This window comes from Jaculus jaculus, chromosome 12, assembly GCF_020740685.1.
Source record: "Jaculus jaculus isolate mJacJac1 chromosome 12, mJacJac1.mat.Y.cur, whole genome shotgun sequence".
NCBI classification, from domain to species: Eukaryota; Metazoa; Chordata; class Mammalia; order Rodentia; family Dipodidae; genus Jaculus; species Jaculus jaculus.
The window spans coordinates 29,126,976-29,138,983 of NC_059113.1; the positions used below are offsets into that span (position 1 = coordinate 29,126,976).

General features: G+C 50.0%; 1 protein-coding gene across 10 annotated transcripts in view; it reads right to left on the reverse strand.

Annotated features, from left to right (window-relative positions):
• The window catches only part of Ank1 (ankyrin 1), a 241,506-nt gene that overhangs the window by 63,266 nt on the left and 166,232 nt on the right, over positions 1-12,008 (reverse strand). For all 10 annotated transcript variants that reach the window (XM_045131509.1, XM_045131511.1, XM_045131506.1 and 7 more), the window contains exons 3-9: positions 11,089-11,187; positions 7,240-7,338; positions 6,614-6,712; positions 5,363-5,548; positions 4,171-4,269; positions 3,597-3,695; positions 3,218-3,316 (exon numbers count right to left, since the gene is read on the reverse strand). In XM_045131509.1, the coding sequence (XP_044987444.1) occupies positions 3,218-3,316; positions 3,597-3,695; positions 4,171-4,269; positions 5,363-5,548; positions 6,614-6,712; positions 7,240-7,338; positions 11,089-11,187 (780 nt within the window). The remainder of the gene's footprint in view (positions 1-3,217; positions 3,317-3,596; positions 3,696-4,170; positions 4,270-5,362; positions 5,549-6,613; positions 6,713-7,239; positions 7,339-11,088; positions 11,188-12,008) is intronic.

Below are 12,008 nucleotides of genomic sequence, written 5' to 3' on the forward strand. Positions count from 1 at the left end.
ATAACAATCGGTTGCCTCCTGTGTGACAGGTACCGCAGTGGATGTCACACTACCATGACACTCTTGGTGGTATTTTTATGGATCTGGGACTAATTGTAGGTCTGTGTTATGGTTAATCTTCATGGCCAACTTGACTGGACTTAGAATGGCCATGGAAACGTACCCCTGAGTGATTCAATGAAGTTGTTTAACTGAATGTGGGTGGAACCATTACATGGGTGGGGGACCCCGCCTGAATAGAAAGGAGAGAACAAGCTCAGCACCAGTGTTCATCTCCCTCTCTCTCTCGTTCTTTCTGTCTCTCTACTTCCTTCCTTCCTTTCCCAGGCTGGCTTGGAACTCGCAGTGATCTCTCCCTGGGCTTCTTGGGTGCTGGATTGCAGGTGCGCACCCACGCTCCACTTCTCTCTGTTTCTCGATGTAGACGCCCTGTGAGCAGCTACTTTGTGTTCGTGCTGCAACGACTTTTCCCCGTGATGGGCTAAACCCTCAAACTATACTCAGAACAGGTCCTTCCTTCTGTAAGTTGTTTTTGTCAGATATTTTATCACAGGAAGGAGGATTGTCACTGATGCAGAGGATGAGTCCTGAGGAGTGGAGCCGCCGTTGTGATAAACCTGACCATGGGTGTGGTTCTTGGGCTTTGGAACCGGTTTGCGTGAGGAATGTAGAAGAGTTTGGAACTTCAGACTAAAACACTCCTAGAATGCGGTAAGCAGAGCTTAGTGAGCCATGCTGGCAGGAGTTTGGAAGACCAGGACGCCAAGAGAAATGTAGAGCAGAGGCCCAGCTTGTGAGGTTTCAGACGGGAGCAAGTTCTCTACCAGGGACTGGGCTACAGGCCATTTTGTACTATATATATTTTGCAAAGAATCTGGATGCACTTTGTGCATGTCCCAAGAACTTGTTGACCTGGATTAATTTGTTTGGCAGACAAAAAATTTCTTTCTTTCTTTCTTTTTCTTTTTTCCTTTTTTAGGTAGGGTCTGGCTCCAGTCCAGGCTGACCTGAAATTCACCATATAGTCTCAGGCTGGCCGTGTCCTCACAGCCATCCTCCTACCTTGGCCTCCCGAGTGCTGGGATTAAAGGCATGCATCACTATGCCTGGCTGGCAGATTATAGCGTTCATGCTGTGTCAAGGTTACTGCTCACCGCTCTTATCTAGGTTTATAGTGAGAGAAAGAGAAAGAGAGAGCACAACAAGTGAAAGAGAAAGATAAAAAACATGCAGTTTGGTGGAGAAACAAGAATTAAGATTAAAGTTGCAGATGAGGCAGGTGGAGAGAGAGAAAGAGAGTGAGAGAGAGAGAGAGGGAGGGAGAACAACTGTAATTGTTAGAGACTGATACCATCAAAGAAAAACCTTCTGTTCTACATTGGCACGATAGAAAAAGCACTCTGAGAGCAAGACCCTACCCATGGAAGGCTTCATCTCAGGAAAATGCAACTTCATTTGAAAGGGGAGAATCTGAACTGACAATGCTATGGAAAAGGGTCCCTGTTCAAAAACAACTGCCTGGGAAAGTGTTTCCCCCGGGTTAGCCTGTAAAGCACACAGAGGCCAGTGTAACATCTCCCAGGGGCCAGGCTACATCCCAAGACGGCAGTATAAACTGACAGTGTTGTCCACCTGGTATGGGGTTTACAGGCATGAAAGGCACCAGAGTGGGGGGGGGGTCATAGTGGCTTGTGCCAAGGTTCCAGAGGCTGCTGAGTCCAAGCAATGTGTTGTAGGCCACTGCATGAAGCTGGGAAAGTGACATCTAATTTGCAGTGGAGACCTCCGGATACTGGAAATGACAGAACCACGGCACATCCTATGACGAAAGCTGTGTGCATGGAACAGAGCCCACCCAAGACGGCGGCTATGTGTGCTGCACGTGGCAGGAGGGGTGAGGATACCTAATACCCTTTGTAGCCCAAGTGATCACCTCACGAGCCCCAGATGCTTGCAATGGAGCCGCAGGACTTGGAAACTTGCCCTGCTGGTTTTCAGTCTTGCTTCGGTCTGATCTTTCCTTGCTGCCCCCCCATTTCTCCTTTTTACAATGGGATGTTTACTCTTGGGCCACTGTATATTGCTTTTATGGGGGCTCACAGTCAAGAGATTGCACTGACTCTCAGAAGAGACTTTGGATTTTGTGCTTTTCTTAAATGTTGGAACTCTTAAAGACTATCTGGATGTTTAGAGATGGACTAACTGAGTTTTTCACCGTGAGACTTTAGGGGTTAAGAAGTGGGATGTTATGATGTAAAGTGATGCATTTGGATGCCAAGTTGGCAAGGGGTGGCGTTGTCAATGGTTGATCTTCATTGCCAACTCGACTGGGTTTGAAAACACAGTCTCTGGGTGTGTTTCCGCAGGGAAGATGTACCCTGAATATGGATGGCACCATTCTATATGTGGGATCCCCTGAGTGAACAGAAAGGAGAAAGCCAGTTCCACATGGAATACATATCATCACCTCTAGGGCTCCGGGAACACTGGGGAAGCTGGGAAAGAAGAGAAGAGATAAGATCATAAGAGCTGGGGGACGGAAAGGAACACTGTGGAACGCGGTCACCCAGACATGACAAGCCCATTGCACTCATGAACTCACAGCACCTACGGTTTACCTGCACGCGATGGCTCCAGACATCATTTTGTTATGCACAGGGCTTAAGAGGCCACTCCCCTCTACGATGAGCTGATGGCAGTGATAAGAAGAAGGAGTATAGTGGCAGTGAGGGGCAAGGGAGGGTAATGCGGGGCACATATCGAAACGCAGTATTTATATGTGAAAAATAATAAAATAAAGAAAAGCCAGGCATGGTGGTCGCCTTTAATCCCAGCACTTGGGAGGCAGAGGTAGGAGGATTGCCATGAGTTTGATGCTACCCTGACACTATTTAGTAAATTCCAGGTCAGCCTGGACTAGAGTGAAACCCTACCTCAAAAAACCAATAATAATAATAATAATAATAATAATAAACCATGGTATAAAAAGGAGCAACTGAGCTGAGCACTAGCATTCATTTCTCTCTGCTTCACGATGCTGGGCGCCCAGCTGTTTCACACTCCGGCTGCCATGTCTTCCCCTCCAAACTGTGAGCCGAACCAAACCTTCCCTCCCTTGAGTTGCTTTTGTCAAGGATTTTGTTACACCAGTGAGAAAAAGTCTGGCTGGCCCGGAGCCTGGCCTGTCAGATGCCACCTCTAGGAAGGAAGCACACACCTTGGTTTTGGCCTGGATGGGTGCCCCATGGTCCAGCAGGATCTCTGCAATGCGCACGTGCCCATTCCTAGCTGCACAGTGGAGAGGTGTCAGTTCGTCCTTTAAAAGACAGCGAAGAACAGAAAGCCCCAAAGGCAGCCATCAGTGGCCATGTGGAGAGAAGCATGTCTACAACATCATCCCCCGCTGTGGAAATGCTGAGGCTGCCTTCCGGCCAGCTTGACGTCAGCTCAGTTTTGCAACTGTCTCCTGCTGCACGTCACTCAGAGAGGTGGGTGGCATATTGCTAAGTGGGTCACTAAGAACCCACCACCCAGGTGAGACTCTTGATGGTAGAACTTGTCCCCTGGCCTGGCCGCGAGGGCTGCTGGTTACCCACCTTGGTCCTTGTTTCTATCTGGGCCCCTCGGTCCAGCAGGAGCCGCACCATGATCACGTTCCCCCTGCGGGAGGCGATGTGCAGTGGTGTGATGCCGTTCTAGAGGAAGAAGCAGGGGACACTCAGGGCTCAGTGTCCCTCTTTGGAATGGAGCTGTGCACACACCACTTCCCAGCCCTGCCCTGCAGCTGCTGTAGCATAAGCAGCTGCTTCTGAACTGTGGGGGCATCTCTCACTTGAGGAGGAGTTTGAACCTTGTGAGGACCTGACAGCCAATCTGATCCTTCTGGCCAAACCCACACCCCCCAGAGCAACACAACACACAGGAGGAAAGCCAGTTATTTGAAAACCAGCCCTGCTTCTTGCATCCACCTTAAGAACTGGCACGCAGGAGTAAGAGGTTTTCTTCCCCCCAAGACCAGGAACCTGACAGCTTGGGGCTCTGGCCCCCATAAGCATTTGTGTAGCACAGGTAGATTCCAAGGTACCAGAGAAAGAAAGAGAGAGGGAGGCATGGACACCCCAATTCTAGATATCACAAGCCCTGGACGATGTACAAAGAATTCAAGATTACCTGAGGTGTGAAGTTGACACTGGCCCCCCTGTTGAGGAGCAGCTGGGCCACATTGAGGTTCTCATAGTGAGCTGCGATATGGAGGGGGGTGAATCCCGTCTGGCACAACAGAGGGGAGGAAAGTGTATTACATGAGACTTATTAGTACCTCTGTCCCAGAACCAGCCCAAAGATTCTAAACAAACAAAGTTGGTAGGGCCGAAGACCCAACATACAAAGCAGGTTTCGGCCCACAGTAACATCTGCAGAAGGGGGTGAAAAGATGCCCTGTATGTAACATGCTGTATGCCAAGGCTAGATACCACCTTGCGGTGTTCTCCATCCTTTAACTCGTGGCCATGGACAGTTCATAGACTGGGATCACCTCTAATTGACCTCTCACGAACCAAATTTAGTCACGAGTCAAAAGGATTATGGGGGTCCATGGGACTTCCAGCACTCGAAAAGGGTCTGTGATTGAGCTGGCCAAAGAGTCTACTGTTATTCTGATCAACATCCTTAGTCCACCTCCAGACCAAGTCAGGGGCCGGGGTGGGGCGGAGCAGGCTGGAGGAAAGGAAGGTATGGACACCCAGGACACGGAGCAGAAGCCAGTGCTCCTAATGAAATGGGAGTGGTGAGCCACAGTGAAACTATCAGCAGGGCGGCCCCAGGGGCCCTGCCTTCCACCTCCAGCAAAGGCAGCAGAGTGGAGAGAGGCGACAGTCCAGAACACCCCTCCTGGGTGGAGCTTCTCTCTGGTTGGAGGCCTGCCTACCTACCTGGGCACTGTTCTGGATGCCCCAAGCAGCCAGAGAGATTCTAGCCCTTTACTAAAAATCTCTTGGTGAGCCAGGAATGGTGGCGCACTCAGGAGGCAGAGGTAGGAGGATCGCCATGAGTTTGAGGCCACCCTGAGATTACGAAGTGAATTCTAGCCTGAGCTAGAGTGAGACCCTACCTCGAAAAACAAAGCAGAACAAAACAAAAATCCCTTGGTGATCACCACAAGATTGAGGTGGGGTTGCCCACCAAGCACTTCCGCGTCTCTGCCAGGCAGCGAAGGCGCCACAGGAGCTGTCCTTGCCTTGTACCGCCGACCTGCCTGGGGTGGGCTCACTCTTGGAAAAGGGCTGGGAACCGAAGGGACTCCAGCCTGCGGGCCGCCAGTGGTGAAGCCCTCTCTCCCCGGCACCTTGCTTAGCTGCCTTACCTTGGAGAGCACGTCTGGGTTGGGGTCGTTCTGCAGAAGCACAGCTGCTGTCCGTGTGTCATCGTTGCGGGCTGCGATGTGCAGGGCCGGGAGGCGCACCTTCCCTTTCGTCCCATAGTTAATGAGGTGGGCCACCACATTCTCGTGGCCCTGCTGCAGAGCCACAGCCAGGGGAGTGAAGCCATCCTGGCCAGGGGAGAGCAAAGATGGGTTTGGGAAGCCCCGTGTCGCCTCCAAGCCCAGCTTAGGGCCACCACCTCCCTGAAGCCTTGCTTTTTCCTGCTTCCTTGCTCTTGGTTCCCACAGGGCCTGCAGGTGTATTTTGGCCGCTAGTTTCCTTCAGCATTTAGTGGTTGCAGTCTGAGCGCTAGGAGGACCCTGTGGAGTCTGGTTTAAGTCTTTGTCCCGTGAGAGGCTGACGTTGTGACTGTGCGCTATTGTCTGTTTATCGTCGGCGCTATCCTATTTACAGCCTGTGTGCCATGAGAATCTGACCACGCGATATCATCACCTGTTTGGTCTGTTACGATCTGCCTCTAGGCTGACTGTGTGTTATCACCCCTTTTTGGTCTGGCTGAACATTATCACGTGTCTGTAGGCTGACTGTGCGCTATGAGAGGTTTTCACCGCTCTGTGACATGCCTGTGCCCGTCCTCTTCCTATGCCCATCCTCCAGTGCCAGCATCATATTTGCACATGACCATGTGCCAACGAGCACCTACTAGATGCAAGAAGCCCACCGGGCCCTGAGCATGTGGCTGTGAGTGACTAATATCGCTTGCCTACATTGGTTAACTAGCAAGGGGCAGTGAAGCAGAACAGTGAGAGCCACATAACGAGGGGTCACAGTCAGGGGCAACATCAGCTCGATCTAGGCCACACCATTCACAGGTGACGAACCTCAGGAGCACAGCCAGCATGACTGTTCCAAGGGGTGTGTAACAGAGTCTTTCCCAAAAGTCCGAGGCACATGTCAGTCTCTCTCTCTCTCTTACACACACACACACCCTAACCCCCACTTGGCCAAGCCTTCAGTGTTGGCCCTAACGGGAACAGCACCCTCAGGTCTGCCATCATTCTCTGGGATGTGCTGGGTGGACTCCCGTGGGTCAGGCCTGGAGCGCTCAGGGGTGCTCTGGGGCACTCACGACAGGAGGGGCACTTCAGGCCGTGCCCTGGGAGGCCTGGCTCAACGACAGGCCATGCCCCCGAAACACTTCCAACAGTGAGGACATTTCCCAGGGGACTTACTTCTGTGGCTACGTTCTGATTGGCTCCATTCTCCAGTAAAAACTTCACTACCTCCAAGTGGTTCTCCTGGGCCGCCATGTACAAGGGGGTAAAGCCTTTCTGTGAACGCAAAGAAGAAGCCGTTAAATTAGCTCCCAGCAGTGTGGAGAGGTGAGATGTGGAGACAGAAGCGGACTCTGATACCTGGAGGGCAGCGCTCTTCATGCCTCTCTCGCTCTGCCCTGTTGTCCCCAGAAAATGATTACCAGGAGCCAGGCGTGGGGCCAACTCTCCACAGAAGTACTTGCCCCTCACCCTGGGTCAGGCCTTGGCTCACACAGTCCCCTCTACTTCTACTCCGTTCACTAACTGCCCAAGTCTCACACTCCCCACCCACACGAGCTACGTGGATTATGTGATCTGCCTTGCTCAATGATCCAAGATGGAGTCTTCAGTGACTGACCCCAGCATGCTTAGGGTGTGTTTGCTCTAAGTGCAAAATTAATACAGATGCCTGCCTCGGCATCAGTACTTAATGACATGGTGCTACGTGTATGTGTGTGTGTGTGTGTTACACAGAAGCCAACATGTCTACTGAGTAGCAGAAAAGAGAGGTGTAGGCAAAGGCCTGCCTGGGCTGGGGTTACCTGAGACTGAGCATTGACGTTGGCACCATAGTTGACCAGCTCCCGGACCACCTCATCCTGGCCAGCAAGGGCAGCGATGTGCAGAGCTGTGTTCCCCTTCTGAAACACATGGTCAGGGGGCAGGGAAGGGTTTTCTCAGCCTTTCTAAGTGACTGTCACAAAGGCAGGGGAACAAGGTGCTGGTTGGGAGGTCTGAGGCAGAAAATACCTAAAGGCCTCAAAACACGATTGAAAGCACAAAGGAGGAAAAGTCTTCTTTCTGACACATAATGTACACACATGCACACACACATACATATGCACACACATACATACACACTGCCAGGTTCAAGAAGGCCCCTGGCTCTGGAGAGTCACAGGAAAGGATTGTGGTCCCCTGTGTTTATAAAGAAACGTGGCCTTGAAGGAGAAGGGCTGCGTAGCTCTATTCTGATTCACAAACACCCCATCTTTCCCTTTTCAAGGAGTCACAGCGTCCACAGAAGGGGGTTGGTTGAATCAGTGCTGTGTGAATTTGGGGAAAGGGGTGTGAAAGAAGACTTCTTCAAGGATATGAGAGGCATCCCCATTCCTTAACTGCCCTGGGGCTCAGCTCTGGTCGCTGGGGTGGAGAGGGGCACCGGGGCACTGCATTTTGTCTTACACCATTCCATTCATTCACTGAGGAGCTAAGGTTGGTTTTGGCTTTTTGCTTTCTCTGTATTTTCCATCTTTCCCAGGCTGTGAGACTCATTACAGTTCTGCAACCTTCTCGTTTTCCTTAGCCCACCGGCCCCTCCTCCCTTTATGGTATTCAAAAGCCACACCGACTTGTAACATTTCCATAAATAAATCCACCAATTGCTCATTGCAAAATAACAACCAGAAAGGGGGAGTCTGAAAGAGCAAAAGGCCAAAACATAATGTGCACACAGTGCTGGGGGATGCCAAGGAAGGATGGCTGCCTGGCCCACAGAACCAGGTAGGTGGCCCACGGCTCACAGAAGGTATGTGACAGTATCAGTAACAACTGCATCCCTTCATCACAGAAGGAGCAGGGTGGAGATGACTGCTCTCTGTTGTGAAGCTAGAAGAAAATGTCCACATACAGCCAGGAAGAGCAACGCTGTTTACTGAACTGATGACCGAGAAGAATAACATGAAAATTACAGAATTTTACTTTGAGAGAATGCTACCTTCATAATATTTTGGAGTTTCACTTCATACCCATAAATTATATCTGTTCTCTACATATTGTTCAGCTGTGTTTTCTGCCTGAGGAGACAAAATGCTTATTGCACAGAACTGAAACTGAGGCTGTGCAAGAGAGCTCTTCTAATAAATAACAGATGGGAAACAAGAGGTGAGGCCAGCTCAGACATAGAGAGGCAGCTAAGCGGTGAGAGCAGAGAGTGAGAATAGAGGAGATGCTCTTAGCTAGCAAAATGGAGATTATTTTTGAGGTTAGCTTAAAAATACTGTCTCATGGGGCTTGAGAAATGGCTTAGCAGTTAAGGTGCTTGCCAGCAAAGCCAAAGGACCCAGGCTTGATTCCCCAGGACTCACGTAAGCCAGATGCACAAAGTGGCCCATGCATCTGGAGTTTATTTGCAGTGGCTGGAGGCCCTGGCATGCCCATTCTCTCTCTTAAATAAATAAATGTTAAAAAAAATACTGTCTCAGGCTGGAAAGATGGCTCAACATTTAAAGCACTTGCAGGCAAAACCTAAGGGCTCACATTTGAGTTCCCAGTGCCCACATAATGGAAGATGAACAAGGTGGTACATGCATTTGGAGTTCATTTGCAGTGGTTAGAGGCCTTGGTGTGCCCATTCCCTTTCTCTCTGTATCTTTCTGCATGCAAATAAATGAATAAACTACTGTCTCAATCCTGTTTAATAAGCAACATGCATATTTATATGTATATGAAATAAAGCTTGTCTGGGCACTGTGAGGCAGGACTGTAGCATGTATGAAGCCCTGGCTTCCATCCCTGGCCCTGAAAAAATATTATTTGGATCTAGATCTCTTCTGCAGCCCTCTATAATCACAGTCAGCAACATGTCTTGCTTCCTTCTTGTGACCAAGATACTTCATGTGTGCCAGATGCTCCAGGTTCAGCAGATACATCATGCACACCAGATGCTCAGGAACAGCAGATACTCCATGCACACCAGATGCTCCAGGTTCAGTGATACTTCACACACACCAGATGCTCCAGGTTCAGCAGATACTTCATGCACGCCAGATGCTCCAGGTTCAGCAGATACTTCATGCACGCCAGATGCTCAGGAACAGCAGATACTTCATGCACACCAGATGCTCCAGGTCCAGCAAATACTTCACGCACACCAGATGCTCCAGGGTCAGCGGATACTTCATGCACACCAGATGCTCAGGAACAGCAGATACTCCACGCATACCAGATGCTCCAGTTTCAGCAGATACTTCACGCACACCAGATGCTCCAGGGTCAGCAGATACTTCACACACACCAGATGCTCCAGGTTCAGCAGATACTTCATGCACACCAGATGCTCAGGAACAGCAGATACTTCATGCACACCAGATGCTCCAGGTTCAGCAATACTTCACACACACCAGATGCTCCAGGTTCAGCAGATACTTCATGCACACCAGATGCTCCAGGTCCAGCAAATGCTTCACGCACACCAGATGCTCCAGGGTCAGCGGATACTTCACGCACACCAGATGCTCCAGGGTCAGCAGATACTTCACACACACCAGATGCTCCAGGTTCAGCAGATACTTCACGCACACCAGATGCTCCAGGTTCAGCAGATACTTCATGCACACCAGATGCTCAGGAACAGCAGATACTCCACGCACACCAGATGCTCCAGGTTCAGCAGATACTTCACGCATACCAGATGCTCCAGGTATAGCAGATACTTCATGCACACCAGATGCTCCAGGTACAGCAGATACTTCACGCACACCAGATGCTTCCGGTTAAGCAGATACTTCATGCACAACAGATGCTCCAGGTTCAGCAGATACTTCACGCACACCAGATGCTCCAGGTACAGCAGATACTTCACGGACACCAGATGCTCCAGGTTCAGCAGATACTTCATGCACACCAGATGCTCCAGGTTCAGCAGATACTTCATGCACACCAGATGCTCCATGTCAGCAGAGACTTCATGTACACCAGATGCTCAGGAACAGCAGATACTTCACGCATACCAGATACTCCAGGTATAGAAGATACTTCATGCACACCAGATGCTCCAGGTATAGCAGATACTTCATGCACACCAGATGCTTCAGGTTCAGCAGATACTTCACTCATGCCAGATGCTCCAGGTACAGCAGATACTTCACGGACACCAGATGCTCCAGGTTCAGCAGATACTTCATGCACACCAAATGCTTCATGCACACCACAATCTTCATATTCACCACATATACTTCATGCCCACAGGATGATTCATGTACAGCAACTCACTTAATTTTCACACAGATCCTGTGACTACTATACCAATGAGAAAACTGAGGCTTCCCAGTAACTTGCCTAAGGTCACAGAATAGCAGTATCTCAGCTGGGACCCTGCAGCATCCAGGACTCCAGGTTCCCATATGAGGAAGTCTGAAGCCACCAAGGAAGGTCATAGTTTTAGGACCTGGTGGTGAGCATGAAGTAAAGGCTCACAGAATCTTTCTGGAAACAGGGTTCTGGGTTTTGAGGTAGTTCAGGGACCCAGGATGTGATGGGAAGAGCGAAGGAACCTGCCTGGGTTCCTCTCATGGGGGATTGGCTTCTACGGTAGAGTTTGGGAACATCTGAGAGGGACACATGGACTTGACCTTTCATTGCCAAGCGCCCCTGCTCCCTTTGGCACTCACCTTGGTGGTTGTTTCCAGAATGATCTCTTTGTGCAGGAGTTCAACGACCATCTTCACATGACCTTCTTTAGAAGCCAGATGCAAACCATTCAGCCCGTTCTGAAAAGCCAGAGAGGGTATGGTTATTAGGGATGTGTGTGTTCTGTCATCCCAAGTGGCTGGGGCAAGGTGTGTGGAGGAGTTTCACGAGGAACTGAAGGTACACTGAATGGCCAGAGAAAGTTCAGGTTAAGTTGCCTTTGTGTAGGAGCACAGGGGACCAGAAGAGCAGATACAACAAGACTTCCATGCCCTGGGACATAAATCAAGTACAAGTATGCACTCCCAGAACCCATCAAGGGACTCTGAAATTCAGATCTCAGTCAGGCTTTAGGCATTACTGAGGTTTGGGTGTGTCTAAGGGCCTAGGTAATATAAGGCTTGGTCATTAGCCTTTGGTATTATTGGGAGATGGTGGAATCTTTAAGAGGTAGGGTACTGTGTGTGTGTGTGTGTGTGTGTGTGTGTGTGTGTGCGTAATACAGGTTTCTTTTTCCTAGCTATCAGAGAAGAGCAGCCTTTTTGTTTGTCACATACTTACCCCACGACGTACCATACCCCACTACATGCCCTCATCTCCATGACCCTGGACTTAAACCGTGAACCAAAATAAACCTTTTCCTTTTATTAAGCAGTGACTAGGGAAGGCAGAGGTCATTACCAGTGCATGCTAACATCTGCAGAAATGGGCATACCCTTAGCAAAGTCATAAACTGAAGAACAGGCTGTATGAGAACTAAGTATCCAATCTCAGCTACACGATTTCAACAGAGGAGCCAGTGTTAAAACAGCCCTTTTGCCAGCCTGCTATTTCAAATGCCAGCAAAGAAGCCCGCCTGCTAGTTACATTGCAGAGGATGAAAACAAAACATTTTCCATGC